Genomic DNA, 19,215 nt, shown 5'->3' on the forward strand with positions numbered 1-19,215 from the left:
CTATTTATAAAGTTTGAAATAGTCGGGTACCGTCATTTAGGAGTTGTATCACATGTCGTACCTTGAAGACGTCTGGGTGGTTACGTTAATTGAAGGACACCAAATTGAGTCATTCGTAAACACGCAAAATGGCCGATGAGGACGTGCAAGTAATTTATAAGGTGGGTGTGATCTCTCAATTTGTTGGATTTGTTCTTTGATTTTGTAGATGTAAATGACGTTTTCCGATTAAGGAACATCTTCAGTTGCACTCTCTCATGTTTATTTTACGACAGTGAGGTTTGAAGTGGGTAAAAATGAGGGAGATCTGGACGTTTTAGAAAACGGATTTCCCCTAGCGAATTGCCAAGTCTAATTTTATGACAATAAAATATGACTATTCTTTTCTTTTGCTTTCGTTCATTGACAATTGTCAGGTAAGTCAGTTTTTTAACGACCTCCATAGTTTCACTTTCGATCGTCGGGCATACAACACACGCCGGATGTCCGTCTCAGTTTTGTCTTTCATATCTGTATCACTATCAACTATTCTTAGGAAAAGGAAAAGGAAAAGGAAAAGGAAGGGAGTTGGAATGGATACAATTACAACAATTGTTGTATCGGATAACTTTCCGTATGGCGCCACCACCTTTTCACTCATTTAGGTAAATTAGATACTAGATTATTTCATATCGAATGAAAAAGTGGTGGCGCCATATGAAAACTTTTCCGTTGTATCAAATTCAAATTTCAGCCAGGCTCCAGTCCTCTGTTTTGTTAAAGGGTCGGTCCGTTTGGTAAACGTTCTTTTTATTTTTGACATTATGGCAATAAAAACTCACTTGTTTAAAGTATGACAGCTTTCAATATTTAAAGGCAGTGGACACTATTGGTAATTACTCAAAATAATTATTGGCATAAAACCTTGCTTGGTGACGAGTAATGGGGAGAGATTGATGGTATAAAACATTGTGAGAAATGGCTCCCTCTGAAGTGCTATAGTTTTCGAGAAAGAAGTAATTTTTTCACGAATTTGATTTCGAGACCTCAAGTTTTGAACTTGGGGTCTCGAAATCAACCATTTAAACGTACACAACTTCGTGTGACAAGGGTTATTTTTCTTTCATTACTATCTTGCAACTTCGATGACCGATTGAGCTAAGATTTTCACAGGTTTGTTATTTTATGCATATGTTGAGATACACCAACTGTGAAGGCTAGTCTTTGACAATTACCAATAGTGTCCACTGCCTTTAACATATAAAGCTTTTTGAGAATCATTTTTCTTTTTAGTTTGATTCTACCTCCATGAGTGAACCCCAGACCCAACCCTCAAAACAAACTTTTTAGTACAGTGAAACTTTTTTATCCCCCAAATTGGACTTCCTGACTTCTTATTCTTCTTTTACATCAACTAGGGATGGCTTCGAAAGTCCATCACCGCCGAAACAAAGAAGAAGAGTTTCTTGAATCGACAAAGTAGTACCTTGAAGAAGCGTTACTTTGTCTTGCTACGCCAAGCTGATGAAGAAGATGGAGAGGAGTGCGCATTTCTGTACACGTATGACAAAGAACCAGCCACTGAGTCAGAGGCACCCAAGGGTAACTCTCTTATTTCATTTGTATCCCTATTAGCCACAAAAAGAAGGGTTTTACACATAGAGTTATATATAAGAACTAGAGTGCGCACTGGCCTATATACGCGCCCGATATGCGAGCAGGCGGCCATTTTCTAAGTTGACAAAACAGCTATCTCACAGCGTGTGTTTGTGCGGCCATTTTGTAAGTTGAACAAACAGCATCGCGTGAGCGTTCAGTAAAAAAAACCTCAAATGTGTATTTCATATTCAACGCGCGTGCAGAACGACGCGCCTGTCATCTTGCGGTCCCGTGGCGTTTGTGCACGAAGCTTCACTTGTGCGCCCTCTAGTTCTTATATATAACTCTATGGTTTTACATTAGTTACCTTTTCTCTGTTTTCCCACCTTTGATTTTAAATTGTCCTGTTTGTTTCCAACTTGTTGTGGTTACACTAGCCCCTTCCCTCTTACCCCATTCGTCTCAACTTCATTGGTTCATCCCTTGCTTTTTCTGAGTGCTTTCTGCCCCTCTCTCCTTTATTTTATTTCCAATTGACTTCCTCTTACATCTTTGAATATTTTTCCCAACTTTGCAGCAAAGCTCAAACTCTCCCCACACTATCGGGTCGACAAAAAACATGATGCTACAGGCAAGTGCTTCACCTTTGAGGTCCGTACCCCAGACGAGTCATACCGGCTCCAGTCTGAAACGGAGACCAACATGGACTTGTGGGTTTTCTATCTTCAGATACAAACAAAACTGATGCAGGAGTTTCCAGGTTGGTTTTTCTTTCAATTCTCTCCTTGAAGGGTCTGTATACGTTTGATATGACTCTGAAAATGAATGGCAATAAAAACATTTGTGGTAAGTACGTAAGTTTCAAGGAATGTTATTTAAGCTTGGGCGATATCGATTTATTTTATTCACGATATATCGCCGACAATATATCGCGATCTTCGATATAATCGCGATTAATTAAATTTGACATCATCAGTCTTCAAACTCCAAGTGAAAGTTGTAGAAGAGACAGTCATAGCATAAGAGAGGTGTTCTAATGACCTATTCTTCTGGTTTTACTCCAAACCTATAGGGTGCAAGATGTCTCAGCTAGCAAATACATCGCGATATTTAATTGATTTGCGATATGTCGCGATTATCGCGATATATCGCAATATATCGTGATTTATCGATATTTTGATTAAAACCAAATCCATCCGATATCGAAATCGTTTCCAAATTAATATCGCGATATTTGATAATATCGTGATATCGCCCAAGCTTAATGTTATTGGCCCAACAGCCATGGCATTGCACTAATGTAAAGCCCATTGATACATAAAAAGCACTATATATATGTACATGTAAGAACTGTAGTTATTATTATAATAATATCAACATTTATAAAGCGCCCTAATCATGTCAGAATGCTCTCAGGTGCTGAACATATAAAATGCTTAGATTAAAAAAGGGTGATTAATTTTTCCAACTACATGAACTATAGGTAATATCTGCCACTTGAAATCTTATAACTCTGTATTTGTTATATTGAAGGATACTGCTTTGAGGTCACTCCGGATGAATCTGATCCGATGCGGAGGATAGGAGCAAAGGGCTCCAAATGCCTGCTACACATTTCCAAATGGGGTCTGACCCTTGCACTCAAGGTAGGGTTCTAAAGGGAAGGAAGTTAGTTAATTTGTGCAGTTCTAAGTTCAACAGAACTCAAAAAAAAAAAAAAACTTACAGTGGGATTTTGAAGGGTTTAGGTTGGTTAGGGCTGTAACCACAGATTACTGTGTTTGGAGTGAGCTGAAACCACAGATTTCTGTGTTTGAAGTGAGCTGCAACCACAGAGTTCTGTGTTTGGAGTGAGCTGCAACCACAGAGTTCTGTGTTTGGAGTGAGCTGCAACCACAGAGTTCTGTGTTTGGAGTGAGCTGCAACCACAGAGTTCTGTGTTTGGAGTGAGCTGCAACCACAGAGTTCTGTGTTTGGAGTGAGCTGCAACCACAGAGTTCTGTGTTTGGAGTGAGCTGCAACCACAGAGTTCTGTGTTTGGAGTGAGCTGCAACCACAGATTTCTGTGTTTGAAGTGAGCTGCAACCACAGAGTTCTGTGTTTGAAGTGAGCTGCAACCACAGAGTTCTGTGTTTGGAGTGAGCTGCAACCACAGAGTTCTGTGTTTGGAGTGAGCTGCAACCACAGAGTTCTGTGTTTGGAGTGAGCTTCAACCACAGAGTTCTGTATTTAGTAGTACAATGTAATTACATATCATGTAGTAATTAACACCATAGAGATAAACTGTACTCTGATATTTCTGCTGTTGCTTCCATTTTATTCTCTTCACAGAGAACCAGATCTCTCCTTGCCCAATGGCCCCTGAAGAGCATTCGCATTTTTGAGAGCTCTGAGACGGGCGCTTTCTCTGTTGACGCAGGACGCAGCGCCCCCATGGGCGAGGCACGCTACCTTTTCGGCACAAAACCCGGTGAGGATGGACAGATGTATGACCTGTTGGACGCCTTCACAACAGAAATGCAGGCACAGGTGAGAGAATGTCAACCTAATTTGAACAAGCGTCCAATTTCTCAAATTTGCTTACCGCTAAGCAGCACTATGAAATTAGGCCCTGGTGATTGTGTTTTGGTTGTTATACTACACTTGGGCCACCTTCATAGTGCTGCTTAAGATGAAGCAAATGTTTCTGCTAACTTAAGCAGAAAATTTTGCTGAAGCGTAAGCCTATTTCACAGCAAGAAAATTATCAATTCAATTCAATTCATCAATATTTATTTCCACCATGGATAATCACTATAGAAAAAACAAATAAATTGATTTGCATTTTTACGTCTCTTTACAATAAGTCTCTGTTTGTTCCCTCCATAGAGGAACGATGGAAGCATGGATCCTGACCAGCCGGCCACGGACGAGGAGGTTGTGCAGGAATATGAACGACTCCGACTTGCCACGTTTGGTCTCCTTAACCGAAGAACCGCCTCGGGTATGTACTCATAAATACTAAATAGTTTGCCATTTTTGCATAGTTTTCGCATAAAGTTGGGCATCCTCTGCAATTAGAAATAACAATCTTCTTTATCTAATTTGCAACTTGTATATATTTTCTTTGGTTGAAACAAATAATCATAACAAGTTGTGTGTATTGTAACAGATGAGGTATATCTTTACCTATGATGTAATGTGTGTGTTTTGTGAATAATTTGCTGTGTCAATCTGGGTGTTTGTTTTTTATTCACATGTAATTTATCAAGTTTCCACACGGGAAACTGACTTGGTAAACTTTAAATAAATTTGGGTTGAACAAGGACAAATTTACTGAGCGAAAAACTGACTAATTGTTGACGGCAGTTACAAGTTGAATGGCTTCTGACTAGCAGTAAAGAACCCAAACAAATATGGTGATAAAATTGGGAGAGCACCAACATAGGTCTAGAGGTCCAAGTCTGGCTCCAGTCAATTTGTCTTTGGTTAACCCAGAAGCACATCATACACCATCCCACTTTCACCCTCAGTAAAATCAAACCAACTGTCATTTCCTGATTTGGTGTTTCTTCAAGCTTTTTAGAAAGAAAAAAAAAATAATCTAACCACTGCTAACAATTTGTCACCCTCTTCCTCCCCACCCAATCTTGCACCGTATTTCCTCTTCTCTTAAGCAGTGCTGAGTTCAGGGACCCCCCCATCAGCCAGTGCGGCTGTCCCTGTCCCACACAGTAGAGGGGCTACCGAGGGATATGATCGCTTGCACAGGGCACAAGAAGGTGTGTACTGAAAAAGAACAGACGATTTGGGAGTACAAAGTGTATTAATTTTTACACCGATGTGTGTTAGCACTTAACACATTTGCCACTTCGTAAAAATAAGCACACTCCCACAAATGTGCACAAAGAAACAATTTTATATACTAGGGCATCAGACTTAACAGTGGAACATTTCCTTTAAAAGGGGTACTAAGTTTTCCAGAGGGAAAACAAAAACAAAAGCAAACTTAAAAATAAAGATGATGTTAACTACTTGAGTTTCGATGCTTTGGTATTCTTGGGAAAGAAAATCTGAAAAACAGACTTCTGAGGAGCACAAACAGGAACAAGTTTTGAAAAAAAAAAAAAAAAATTCCCTGCTTTCTCTGTTAAAATGCAAACAGCTGATGCTGTACTAATACTGTGTGCTTTGCTGTGTATTGCAGTTAGCTTTGTAGATGTTGTGTGAAGGGTAAATTGTTGGCTCACTTAATTTTCTTGTAGATTACAGATTTTTCTTCACTTCCATGAGTAACTTATCAATTGGAAAAACTCAATATGACCTTTGACCCTTTTTGAAACACTGCACATTGCAATCTCCTCACAGTTGTTAAATTTCCTTCATTAACGTGTGTTCAATTCTTCTTCTTGAAGTATCTAGACTTAAGGGCCTGTTAAATCTTAAAGGGTCAATACTAAGATTTAACTTCATTCTTATTTTTCATTCTTCATTAGTTGCACATCAGCAAATGGAGAGGCCCCCTGCGCCAGGTCCACGGTCACATGGCATTCAAATCCGGAACAATCATCCTCAAGCACTTCCAAGAGGGGCCGGCCCACCACTTCCTCCGAGACAAGAGGGCATCAGGAAAAGCCCCTCTTCCAGTTTTCAACGATCTTACTCTGAACGCAGAGACGGGCAGAGTTTAGAAAGACACGAATACCCGTTCCCGGAAAGCCTGAAGACTCCACCATCAAGCTTCCAGAGATCTTACTCAGAGCGTGCACGGAGTTTGGAAGGAAGTGCAGAAAGCGCTGGGTACCCCGCCCAAGACTGCGAGCCCTATGCTGTCATGAAGGCTTCCGAAACCCCGCCAAGTGGGGTCAGAGTTCATCGGGCGTCTGAAGGAGACATACTTCATGGAGTGAGAGGCGCTGAATTTCCCGGGAATGTCGTCGCGACTGATAAATTCAAGAGGATGGTAAGCAATCCCGGCACCGGCATGACGGAGTACGAGATGATGGCCATTCGTCTCGGGCAAAACCCCTACCAAAACTCTGGGGTCTCGCTGTTGCCCAACAGTTACGAGAACACGCCCTTAATCAGCCCCAGCCCACAAAATATGCCGACTGGTTTCGGAAACTATGGATTTGTCACTTCTCCCCAGAGTGTTGAATCCGGTGGTCGGCTGCCACAGCAAAGATACCAGACCTCAAACAGTGTAGCTGTCGATGTCCACGCCGATCAAACTGGCAAACATCAACCGATCAGACATTCATATTTTCAACACCAGTTCAAGGACAGTAATTCAGGTGCAACTGCTCCCCGGGGGTCTGAAGTAGGAGCACAGAGAAGACCCCTGTCTGATCTTCCAGGTTATGCTGTGGTGAAGGATGGAACGTTAGGGTCTCATCAGTACCAGGAGGTACGTTTGTGGCAGAGACCAACAACCCTTCGTAGGTCCATGTCTGTTGGTCACCTGTTCAGGAGCCCCTCAGTAAGCAGCTCGATCTCATCAGTGTTCTCTGTAGGATCACCAATGCTTGGATCTCTCGACTTGGCAGTTTCCTTACGAAGGGGTTCGAGGGCTCCTACCTGGATGGCTAACAGGGAGTTACCCTCCCCGCCGCCACCCGGCACTTTCACGCCCGAATTCAACACGTACTGTGGGTCCCCTCAAGCAGTCCACCCACCATTTGCTGACTTCAGTACTCTGAACGATAACCCTACACCTTATGAGGACTTCAAAGGGAACAGGAGTTCATTCAACAACAACAACCAAAGACGATCTGTGCTGTCGGCGAGCGAGGTACAGGGGCAGCTCTCCAAAGTAGCATCTGAAAGATCCGCAAGAGAGAAGCAGGAGAATGAAGATGGATATTTAGAGCCTGTGATCAAGATGAAGAGGTCTAGGTCTGAAGGTGACATACTGGATGCTATACAGACAGATGACGATCAGAGTGCATCTCCGAGAGGTAAAAAAGCACACTCCCGATCCCGTAAAGCAAGAGGTATCTTTGCCACCCTGAGGAAAAGAACTAAGTCAAATACAGAAGGAACAGTTACGAGTGGTGTTGGCACTGCAGCAGCTGAGCCTGAACAAGAACCCTCCAGATCAACTAACACTTCTGTTATGAAGCGCTCACAGTCAATTCCAGATATCCTTGATGAGGGACCACCATTGTTTCCCCAACCATACAAGCGCAGTCCCAATGTCTCCGGTGTGAAACCTGCTAGTCACTCGAGCATTGGCACATCGCAGAAGTGGCGAAAGTTTGACCTTCCAAAGATCTTCCGGTCGAGTGGCAAGACTGAAGCCAGAGAGGATGCAGAAGGTGAGGGTAAGAATTACGGCAAGATAGAAAAGAGGACAAGCAAGTCTTCTCTGACTGAAGTCCAGTCACCACCGAAGGCACAGGTTGGTCCTGTACCCTTCATCAAAGGAAATATTGTTGCATCGGAGAAGGCAAAATCGTTTGTGAAAGTTCGCCCTCAGGCAAGTCCCATCATAGCCGCCAACCCAAGAATGGTACCGTCATCTCCTGTGGATATGGGTGTCCCAAGAATGCACTCTCCAAGTCCAGGAGCAAGACCTGTTCCGTCTCAAGTCGGATTGGCCAACAAGGAAAGACTTCGTGAGGTCATCAATCGACCCCTGCCGAGCCCGCCAACAGGGAATGGCTCAAAGAAGGTGCAAGTGAAGCAGTTTTCACCCATTACGAAGCAAGGTAGCCCAGATATGAGCAGGCCAGCCATTCCCCTAGTAAAGCGTAACAGTAAAAAACAAATTCCTCCCCCTCCCCCGCCCCGTAATCTGGTGCAATCCTCCTTGCCTGCCCCGCCCCAGAACATGGTACAATCGTCCCCGCTTGCCCCCCCATATAACGTGGTGCAATCCTCGCCCCCTGTCCCGCCGCGTAGCCTGGTGCAATCCCCGCCTGACTGCGCCTCGCTCAAATCTTCCCGGACAAACTCCAATGCCTCGGATTATGAGAACAATGTGACAGTGGACAGACGCCTGTCTGGATCGCCTCAACTCGCAAAGTCTTCCTCGTTTTCTGATCGGAGCCTTGGGAGATCGTCACTGGACAACGTGTCTCTACGCTCCTCGCGTACAAATTCCAATGGCTCACAGTACGAGAACACCAGCTTCGGATCACTGCCAGCCGAAGAGGACATTTCGCACGGTCAAACCGGACGTCTTTCAAGTAGAAACTCAGGAGTTTCACTGAACAACACCGAACAAGATGTAGCGGACACTTTTCTGTAGCGGATACTTTTCTGTAAGGTAAGCTTTTACTCTCAGTATTATGTGAACAAACTTTCATCACTGTTTCAAACACGCATCTAGACTCGTGTTGGAAAGTACTACAAATGTGTTTCAACTGCTCTCGTGAATTAGGACAAAATGTTAAGTTAAGGTGAACTTTCTACAAATTTGCAAAAAATAGTTGAGGGCTCGATGTTTTGACCCTAGCAGAGTCATGCTAGAAGTCTACAATGGATATGGAAAGACTCTGCGAGGGTCAAAAAGGTGGGTGATTAATAATTGTTTCCATTTGTACCACAAGCCCTTTTGGTTGGTTAGCAGTTTGCAACAGCTAATACTATTTTCTTGTTACATATATTTATAAGTTTTATGCTGGGCATGGAGTTTCGCGCATATCGAAAATGAGAAGGCAAGTCTAATTTCAAGTACATTTTAGTACATTACAGTACTTAAGGACAATGTTTATAAAAAAAAAATATTTACTTTCTTGCCTTTGGTAAGAAAACCTACTTTTGAATTCAGGGTCTATCCTTATCTAATAAGTTGCACATACCAAGCAAGCCTTGCGCTTTCTTAAGACAAATTACGCATTTACTATGTAAAAAAAAAAACATTGAAACTTTTGCCATTTTTAATTGCTACTTCACCCTATTTACGGTACATTTGAAATGGTACCCAAAAAGTAAAGCACTGAAATTGGAGGTTTACGAGATGATTGGTCTTTGAATGCCAATTACCCAAAAAATACCCTGCCTTTAAAAAATGTTTATATACCTTTTTTAACACTGTAAATAATTGTTATAGTAAACTAAGTACTAACCTGAAAAACGTTGAAATTAATTATTAATTTTAGTATTCTTTAAGTATTAAGTTTGACATCGCACGTTTATGTGATTGCTCTCGTTTTTTACAAATCTATTTATTTTTATATGATTTTACTGTTTTTTGTGTATGAAGATATTTTACTGTGTTTTTCTGAGAGATAGTTTCCAATGATTTTGTCTATTTTAATGGGTAACTGCAGTATAACCTTCAGAGGGTTTGGAGTTGTTGGAAAGTACGAGACAAAACTTGAGTAATTTGCATCAAGTACATTATAGGAAAGAGCATCCATATTGAAGATTTTCCAAATTTTGCAACAAAAATGCCGAAACTATACCTTTAGTGGGTGTCATTACATTTTCATGACTTGGGTCATTAAACTTAAAGGAACATTACAGAATTGGTAAGAAACAAAAGTCGTGAAGATCACAGATTTACATTAAAACTTACCTGGTCTAATGATGATGGTAGTAGAAAATATCCCTTGAAATATTTCTGTCTGAAATGTCATATTTGATGAGAAATAAATAATCTAAATTCGCGTTGAGAGTTAATCGCTCAGGGAGCGTTTTATTAATTTTTATTTTGGCATCGATGCAATGCAAAATTTGTAATTGGTTTTTCACTATTCTCTCGTGACCGAGATGGCTGAGCGATCTCAAACTTCTACAGGTTTGTCAGTTTATGTATGGTGGATTACATAAAGTGCTTACACTGCCAGCAACATTTTGCAAGCAAAACCAATTCTGTAATGTTCCTTTAACCGACTAGCATTTAATCTGCCTGGGGCAGTCGGCAGCAATACTAGTTTGTTCATCCAATTAAGTCCACTGTTTGGATAAGAAATTACATAGAGATAACAGGTGTTAGTTGTCGGATGAAAAGGATGTTTTAATCTAGCCTCTTTCATTAATGGAGCTTTTCGATAGTGAATTCAAAAGAAATTGAATTTGATGGAGATTTTGTTTTTATATTTTGTTGTTATTGCTGTTCAAAATGGCCGCAAGAAAGTGCTACATTTGTGTAAGACAGCCTAATGATTGTACAATTTTGTTTGTCAACTAAACTGTTATATTTTTTTACCACTGCACTACTTATATCATACTTCTTTTTGACTACTTCTTACTCTTTGAGAATATTCAAAAGCATGCCATTTTGCATCTACAGTTTCAGCTAATTTTGGGTCATAATTAACCGTTCATCAAAATTGTTAATACTAATATTATATGTAAATGATTGACAAGTATATAACACATTTTAAAATTTAGTTTTTAAGAAAACTTGAAATGACGTGTGTGTGTTGTAAGCTCTATACTTTTCTGGATTTATGAATTTGGCTAAGGTTGTGAAATAAATTTTCTATAAGGGCTATATACATATAATTATAAACAAAAGTCACCGGCTGCCAATGTTAATTCTTCTACTTACGTATCTCAAACATAGATGAACATTTTATAGTATAGCAGTACTTCTCGAGAACTATTATTATTTAAGTTGTACATTTGTGTGTTGATGGAAAACACTGCATTTTTTCCCAAATAAATATCCCATAGAAGAAAATCAATGCCTCTACATGTAGCTACAGGGCAACCTCGGTAGTCAAGTTGGTAAGACACTGCTCTAGAATTGCAAGGGTTGTGGGTTCGAATCCCACCCGAGTAACATGCCTGTGATATTTTTTCACAGGACTCGGGAAAGTACTGAGTATACAGTGCTAACACACATTGGTGTATAGGTAAAACCCAATTTAATATTCTTTATCCCTGATGCAAATATAACATCTCTTAATAAAATCAATGTTTGTTCTCAAAAGAAGCGCTCTGGACTTGAGCTCTGAGGCTTCTGATCACATACAAAAATAATCTCTCAGAATAAATAATTGTGCTGGTGGAAGTCAGTTTTTAATTCACAAAACAAACCGCATATCAATATATACAAGAATTGTACAAAATATAAATCAACAATTTATAATTGCAATGCACTTGTACAAATGTTTTAATAATCCAGGTGAAGTATTTCAAATGATCTTTAAATTGTTTTATTTTGCATCCTGAAAGGCTATAACCTAAAGCCATTGGACACTTTCGGAACAGAACAAAAATTAAAAGTTCACAGATTTACAAATAACTTACAAGGTTTACAGAAGGTAGTGGTGAAAGACTTCTCTTGAAATGTTATTCCATGAAATGCTTTACTTTTTGAGAAAACATTAAAACCATATCAATTATCGATATCGAGATTTACAGATTTATTTTAAACACATGTCATGACACGGCGAAACGTGCGGATACAAGGGTGGGTTTCCCCGTTATTTTCTCCCGACTCCGATGACCAATTGAGCCTAAATTTTCAGTTTTTTTTTTTTATATAGAAGTTGTGATACACGAAGTGTGGGCCTTGGACAATACTGTTTGCCGAAAGTGTAAGATGGCTTTAAATGGATCGTCAGCTCTATTGGATAATCCGGCCCAGTCTGCAATCCACATTTTTAAATATAAATTCAAAACAGATGTGGCAGAGTACTACTCCAGTAGTTTTTACTTGAAAACTGTAAAATCATGTTATCAATTCCAGAAGGAGGAACATCAGGGTGATTTTTCATTACATTGCAACAAATTTTGCTCACTAAATTTGACTATACAATTGAAGCTTGATAAAAACTTTAAATACAGTAAAAATGAAGTTGATATCTGACAAAAATAAAGTATTAGATTTGGACTCCCCCAAAAATTGTTATTTTTAATTTTTACATTATCCATTGTTCCTGATTAGTTTTTATCTGGATGACGTGTAATTCATGCACCAATTTGAAAAAAATTACCACACTAGTGTTGCATATACTTGGCTTTGGACCATAGAAAGAGAACCCTGAGAATGCTAAAATTGACGGGTTTATCACACCACCTGTACAGCAAAATAATCATCATGTGAGCGCACATGGTGTGGTCATAGGGCAATGATCATGGCGTCCTGTATGGCCAAAAAGGAAATGGCATCAATAAAATTGTGTCTCACAATGAAATCGAGTGCATAATGTCGCACTCAGCGTTCTCTGGTTCTATTTCTATGATATGGACGGATTGCTGTATATAAACAATGGCAGAAGTAGATCTTCCAATCACTTGCCCTTTTTAGAGCGTGATGACCCCCGCGACCCCAAGCCTGACCTCGAAGATGAAGCTTGGGATGGAGGTCGTACCTGCTGCTGTTGGGACGGAGGTCTCCGCCCTGGGGTTGAGGGTGGGGTGTCTGCCGCTCCTTGCTGCTGCGCACCGGGGGAGGGAAGAGCAGGGGATGTAGAGGAGCTAATTGGCTGAGGAGTGGTGCTGGCAGCTTTCACCTCACTAGGGATGGTGGGGGTCTCTGCCGCTTTGTCTGGGGTAGGGTTAGGGTTAGGAGTGGCGCTACTCCTCGACAGGGCTCGTAGCTTCCCTTGGGTGTCTCGGAGCTCATCTTCAAGCTCGGCCATGCGGTCTTCGGCTTTCAGAGCTCGCTCTTCCGTTGCGCTGTCAAAGCAAATAAATGAGAGAATAGAATTATTATTGTTAGGCCTAATGGTTTATTTTATTTCAAATCAAAACGCAACCAAAAGGTTTACACCATTCAAAGTTTCTATAAAGTTAAGAAAATTGAGATAAACAATAAACGTGTTAGCTGTAAACTACTTTGAATAAACTTACAGTAGCTGGGCTTGTAATGTCTTGACTGCCGTCAGTGCTTCATAGGCTTTCTCTGTATCAGGAGTAGGGGTACGAGGACCTGCTTCAGCTTGCAAAGCTGCAATACGGGGCTGCAACTGTGGGGTATATCGGAAACAACTCAATGAGCTACTCTTAAAAATTGTTTAACATCAAGTCTTAAAGCCATTGGACACTTTCGGTACAGAAAAAAAATCAAAAGTTCACAGATTTACAAATAACTTACAGGGTTTACAGAAAGTAATGGTGAAAGACTTCTCTTGAAATATTATTCCATGAAATGCTTTATTCTTGATCATGATACGGCGAAATGTGCGGAAACAAGGGTGGGTTTTCCCCGTTATTTTCTCCCGACTCCGATGACCGATTGAGCCTAAATTTTCACAGGTTTGTTATTTTATATAGAAGTTGTGATACACGAAGTGTGGGCCATGGACATTACTGTTTACTATAAGTGTCCAATGGCTTTAACCCTTTCGTGGCCATAAACGGCTTGTACCAAGAATGCCCTTAACGGCGGCAACCAGCTACTTCCACAAAATCCAGAAAATGGATTTAACATTTGAAAGAGAACAGCAGTGTAATTGAGTTACAGAGGGGGAAGAAGAAAGAGGGATTCACAAGAATTACACAAAATATACTTTAGGGATAACATCCACTCAAATGTCTACCTTTGGAGGTGGTCCGTTGGGTTCCTCTAATGAGAGAGTACGTACGTTATCATCATGACCTATGGCCTGAACCTCGCTCAAGTTGACCTCTTGACTGAGTGATGACTCTTCTCTTTCTGCAGGGGTCACTGCCACGGAAACCTGCTCCTGAAAAAAAAAAACAGACAAACATATATTGATTGTATACATCATAGCAAGGGTACATCAAGTGATGGTTCTAAATTGACATGTACCTATTTGTGCTCGATGTAAAAGGCATAAATAAGGGAATCAATGTGTGGTGAAGTGGTGAAGAGGTTTATAACTAGTGGTTTAATCCCAACAAGGCCTGGTTCTTGATAATTTTACCAAGACAAAGTCGAGGTAAATTATCAAGAACCACTAGTTGAAAACTGATTCAACATACTTCGATTCCCATTCATAAATACCTTTTCGGTCAAAAAAGATCAACACTTGTGGTCAAAAAGTAAAATAAATGCTAAAATTATAATTTTTCAATGATTTCTTTCAACACAACACCCCTCCAGCTATGAAATGGTATCGCCTAGTGACCTCGGCGGGTAAACAACTCCTTATAAGGAGATTGCTGTGACATGATGTGGCACAACTCTGTCAGCCATTGCTCTTGACCAATAGGAATGAAGAAACTGTTCCGCTCACAACCGGTCATAAACACTGGTCATTATCAAAGGTTTAAACACCCCCACGTGACGTGCTCTCCACCAATATGAATTGAAAATAAAGGACTAAATTTGACAACCCTGGGTCAAATCGAGAAACGGAAACAGTGGGAGTGGGTTGTCTAGAATGGATCTAGGGTGGCAGTGGGAAAATTTACCTTTTCTGCAGAAGCAGGAGTCTTGGGTTGTGTCTCTGACAGGACAGTTGGTGCTGGGGTCGCTGCGTCCGAGCCAACAAGCTGTTTGGAAATCAAAGAGACATCATGGAAACAAAAAAAAAATGAACTCAGGGCTCAAATTTAGGGGGGGGGGGAACCAACGAGACCCCATGGGTTGGAGCTGTAGTTGAGCATTGTTACTGCACCAGAAATAATTTTAATAAAACAATATGTCTGTACAGTTTTTAACAAATGAGTAAAAATTTGAGTTTTAAAAAGCAGTAAGAGAAAAAGTACCTATTCTTTTTTCTAAGGGTAGGTATACTTTACAGAATAAATAGATAATTGTGAGACTCAAAGTATTAAAAAAATACGAGACCTCCAGACTTGATGTTCAGTCATTAAGGTCACTGCCTAACGCCAAAGTCATCGGCTTTGCGGGCCTACATGTAAACTTTGAGCCCTTAATACTCTGCTCGTCTTCAGGAGAAAGCTTGACAATACCTACCTCAGCACCGTCAGTAACTTGAGAGATTGGTGCAGGCGTCACAGCAACATCGGACGTTATTTCTGTGCTCCCTGGAGTAGGTGCAATCACTGGTACATAGTTTGGATCAAGGCATCGGAGATCCTCAACTAGTATTGTTGAAGTGTGGATCCATTCTGCACACTCGCCCTTCATACCGGATGAAAAAAATTACAACAGCATAAAGTTTTGAGGCATTGCATGATCATAATAATATCAAAGTCTTATATAGTGCACGTATCTACCAAATAAGGTACTCAAGGCGCTGAGTATATACAAACTTTCAGAAAGATAGGTTATTGCAGTGATGAATTTTGAGACCCAATTAGTTAGCACCTTATAAGGGTTTACAAGGTGCTACGGCGCATGAAGCAGCCACAGCCAGGAACACCGAGGCAACCCTTTCTCTTTTCGATAAGTGCACTGGGTTCTTTAGCGTTAGACAACACATGGGACCAACGGCTTTACGTCCCATCCGAAGGACGAGGCAATGGTAAAGTGTCTTGTATAAGGACACAAGTGTCACGGCTGGGGATTTGAACCCACACTGCTGATCAGAAACACCAGAATTTGAATTTGGTGATCTTAACCGCTCGGCCACGACACTTCCACATGTGGTAGCGATGAGGTAGCAATGAGGTAGCGATGGGTGTGTTTTCACGCCTGTTAACAACAGTTGTCATTGGACAGTGACTGACCAATGCCCAATGCAACCAAAATGTTATTGGCCAGACTGCGACTACGGCTACGTACCTTGAGTTTCTTTAAATCACGTAGTTCATGATCAGCATCTTCTGCTCCTTCATCCAGCCTCTTCTGCATTTCTTCAGTCACAATATTGGAACAGCAACTACATGATATAAAATCAAACAGACTTTTCACAATCCTTGCTCAATCTAGTCGTTCAAACAAACCAATATATTTATAAATTTATAGACCATAGAAGACCAAACTACAAATACACAAATTAAAAGAATTTTATATTCATAATTTTGTTGTTATTAACTATCTATGAAATTGAGGTGTTTTTTTTCTTTTAACGATCTCATCAACTCACCCTGTAATATAATTTGAGAATCGAGTCAACTTGTCAAACATCACTGCAGACTTTTCCTGAATTTGTGGAATGGTGTCTGTGGTCGCCATACTACTCTCCACTGCCTCTAATGGGCTGTCGGGTTGATTGGGTGCCAGACGCAGCAGCACTTGTATAATCCAATGGACCATTTCTGCATGGAGTGTTGCTACCTGTTGATATCGGGACAAAGATAAATTGTTGCATGGGTAAGAAAGAGCAGGGGCCAATTTCATAGAGCTGCTTAAGCAAAAAAATTGCTTAAGCATGAAAATAGCTTGCTTATTTTACACATGTTACTGGCCAAAATTTCATGCCATATCCTTGCTTGTGACTGGTATTTAGCTGTTGTTCACTAAGCATAACAATTGAGAGGAGTCTTGGCCGATAATCTGATTTTACTAAGCAAGGATTTTGTTTGCTTAAGCAAAATTTTGTGCTTTTAAGCTTAAAAGCAGCTCTATGAAATTGGGCCCAGAGAATTTTAAAGGCAAAGTATACCTTTGTTTTTTCCATGAACTCAATTCAGAATTTTGGTCGGAGTGACTCGGGAGCGGCTGTCTGAAATGACGTGACGTACATACCTGTTCAACTAGCTTGGAGTCTTCACTGTCGATCCCATTGGTTGTGCTAGACAGCCATTTCTGGGTGCTTCGGAAAACGTCATCCATCAGAAGTCTGTCAAGAAACCAATCAAATCATTCTCTTAATTCAAACCCAACATGAACAGTTCTGTGTTTGTTTGTTTGTTTGACTTGTCTTGTTTTGATCTTTGTTTGATCTGTATTGTGCTATTACATAATTTTAGTATTATGAATTACTCCCAACCTTTGTTTTGTTTAGTGTGCCCCAGCCTGCAAGCTTTTGCTTTTACGGATGATGCCTCCATACATTTTCAGTCTGAATTGGAACTTACTGCTCATGAGGTTTCCTCGCTGCCTTTAGCTCCTCCTTCTGCGTGCTGCCGACGCACTCGGCTGTCTCTGCAATTGTGACTAGCCAATCACTGAAGAGCTCATAGAGTCGCATCCACTCCCCGTCGATTGGCATAGCGCCCCCGTTTAAGATGGAGTTCAGCTTTGTGTCCCAGCTCTCCAGGGCATTGGCGATTTGGATGAATCCCTTGGCAGAACCTAGTAGTTCCAGAGGGTAAACAAAAATCAATGAAATAATGGCTTCTGACTGGCACCCCTGAACAAAGATGTTGACAAATAGGGAGACTGCCATGAATAAATGAATAAAACGCTCCCTGAGCGATAAGTACTCCAAACGCAAAATTAGATTATTTATTTCTCATCAATTAATATGAAATGTCAGACAGAAATATTTCAAGGGATGTTTTCTACTATCATCAATAGGCCATGAATGTAATTCTGTAATCTTCTCGATTTTTGTTTCTTACCAATTCTGTAGCGTTACTTTAACATACAATCTTGCTTAGCATATTTACTCACCATTTTCACCGTTTACCCTGATGTGAAACTGCTTGTGCAAGGTATCACACTCCTAAGAATGATGGCAAAGATAGAAAAACAGAAAAGATTGTTACAATGGTTATGACAATCTTTGCAGACCTTGATGAACAAAATACACTTCTAAGTTACTCCAAAATTACTTTCTTGACTGAAAATACACAATTATTCCAAAGTATCCAGCAGGTGTTGTTTCATTTGAAATAAGTGCAATTTTGTATCATGTTGAAGCGATGGTTGAATGGCCAACCATTGTGTGAATGCGTGAATTGTTGAACAAAATCTGTCTGACAGCATAAACTCATCACCAAGCGATCATTTTGTTGATTGTATCAACAATAAGGCAGTATCTGCAGTATTGTTAAATATATATAATTTTAAGTAAATATAATTCCAGTAAAAGGGGAATACATTATCTGCTGTGAAAATTTAGTTGAAGGAAATTGAAGTAGAAAGTTATTGTTATTTCTCTGCAAAATGAATTAGCATGCAATGATGTAAGATAAATACACAACATTGTATCCAGTGGCATGAACAGATGGGCCCCAGCCCTCTCCCTCTCCCTCAAACGAACATATCAAATTCTGCCACTAATTGCATCTGTGGAAAGAACTAAATCTGAAAGGCCGAAAAAGTATGATAGTTTAAAAATGTGGGGAAAGGAATTTGAAAATCAAAGTTTAAAAAAAGAAAGATGGAGTATAATTCATTGTTAGGAAAGGAAAATGCAAAGTCGGTGCTTATCAATGAAATATACACTAAAATTTACAGTTAAATTAACAGAGAAGTGTTAAAAAGGGGAACAGAGAAATTTAAGAAATTAAGAAAATTGACAATGAGGAAATTAACAATTAGCAGAGGCATTTTAAGAAGGCAAAGGTGGACGATAAAAAGCAAACGTTTCTTTGTCAGTTATTTACCTGTTTCACAGCCTGTTTGTATCGTAGCAAGCATGCAGTGCAATAAAACAATAAGCATTAGAATTCATAACATAAGGGTGCATTTACAAATCGCAAACAAGAAAATTATAGACATCCATTGATCAAGATCTTTTTCAATATAAAAAAACACACTGCACTCACAGCAAAAATTATACCAATTTGTCATATAAATTTTTGACCATTTAAAAAACTTACAAACTTTGGTTAGTTTATATCACAGCAAACAATAAGACACTCTCCAAATGAATCTTTGTATTTATAAAGTTAAACCAAGACAAAGAGAACAAAAATATGAAAATGAGAATTTAACTGAATGAATGTCTTTTTTTTTAAATGGGGGGGTTGCTTACCGTAAGCACAGAA

General features: G+C 40.1%; 2 protein-coding genes across 5 annotated transcripts in view; one reads left to right on the forward strand and one right to left on the reverse strand.

The window, feature by feature from the left end:
* The first annotated feature begins 128 nt into the window (after positions 1-128).
* On the forward strand, positions 129-12,815 carry LOC139948508 (uncharacterized). Of its 2 annotated transcripts, XM_071946675.1 has the most exons (8): positions 129-161; positions 1,398-1,581; positions 2,156-2,338; positions 3,112-3,224; positions 3,910-4,107; positions 4,447-4,561; positions 5,238-5,339; positions 6,054-12,815. In XM_071946675.1, exons 1-8 carry the CDS (start codon positions 129-131, stop codon positions 8,807-8,809), a joined length of 3,684 nt encoding a protein of 1,227 aa, XP_071802776.1. In that variant the 3' UTR covers positions 8,810-12,815. The 2 variants fall into 2 exon arrangements, with proteins under 2 accessions (XP_071802776.1, XP_071802777.1); XM_071946676.1 differs by lacking the exon at positions 5,238-5,339.
* Positions 12,744-19,215, reverse strand: part of LOC139948509 (axonemal dynein light chain domain-containing protein 1-like) — a 19,554-nt gene continuing 13,082 nt past the window's right edge. For all 3 annotated transcript variants that reach the window (XM_071946679.1, XM_071946678.1, XM_071946677.1), the window contains 10 exons: positions 17,894-17,945; positions 17,356-17,572; positions 17,024-17,117; positions 16,422-16,612; positions 16,118-16,214; positions 15,347-15,514; positions 14,839-14,919; positions 14,001-14,147; positions 13,312-13,427; positions 12,744-13,137 (listed from right to left, as the gene is read on the reverse strand). In XM_071946679.1, the coding sequence (XP_071802780.1) occupies positions 12,750-13,137; positions 13,312-13,427; positions 14,001-14,147; positions 14,839-14,919; positions 15,347-15,514; positions 16,118-16,214; positions 16,422-16,612; positions 17,024-17,117; positions 17,356-17,572; positions 17,894-17,945 (1,551 nt within the window). In that variant the 3' untranslated portion in view covers positions 12,744-12,749. The remainder of the gene's footprint in view (positions 13,138-13,311; positions 13,428-14,000; positions 14,148-14,838; positions 14,920-15,346; positions 15,515-16,117; positions 16,215-16,421; positions 16,613-17,023; positions 17,118-17,355; positions 17,573-17,893; positions 17,946-19,215) is intronic.

The sequence above is a fragment of the Asterias amurensis genome, chromosome 15 (genome assembly GCF_032118995.1).
Source record: "Asterias amurensis chromosome 15, ASM3211899v1".
In the NCBI taxonomy this organism is placed as follows: Eukaryota; Metazoa; Echinodermata; class Asteroidea; order Forcipulatida; family Asteriidae; genus Asterias; species Asterias amurensis.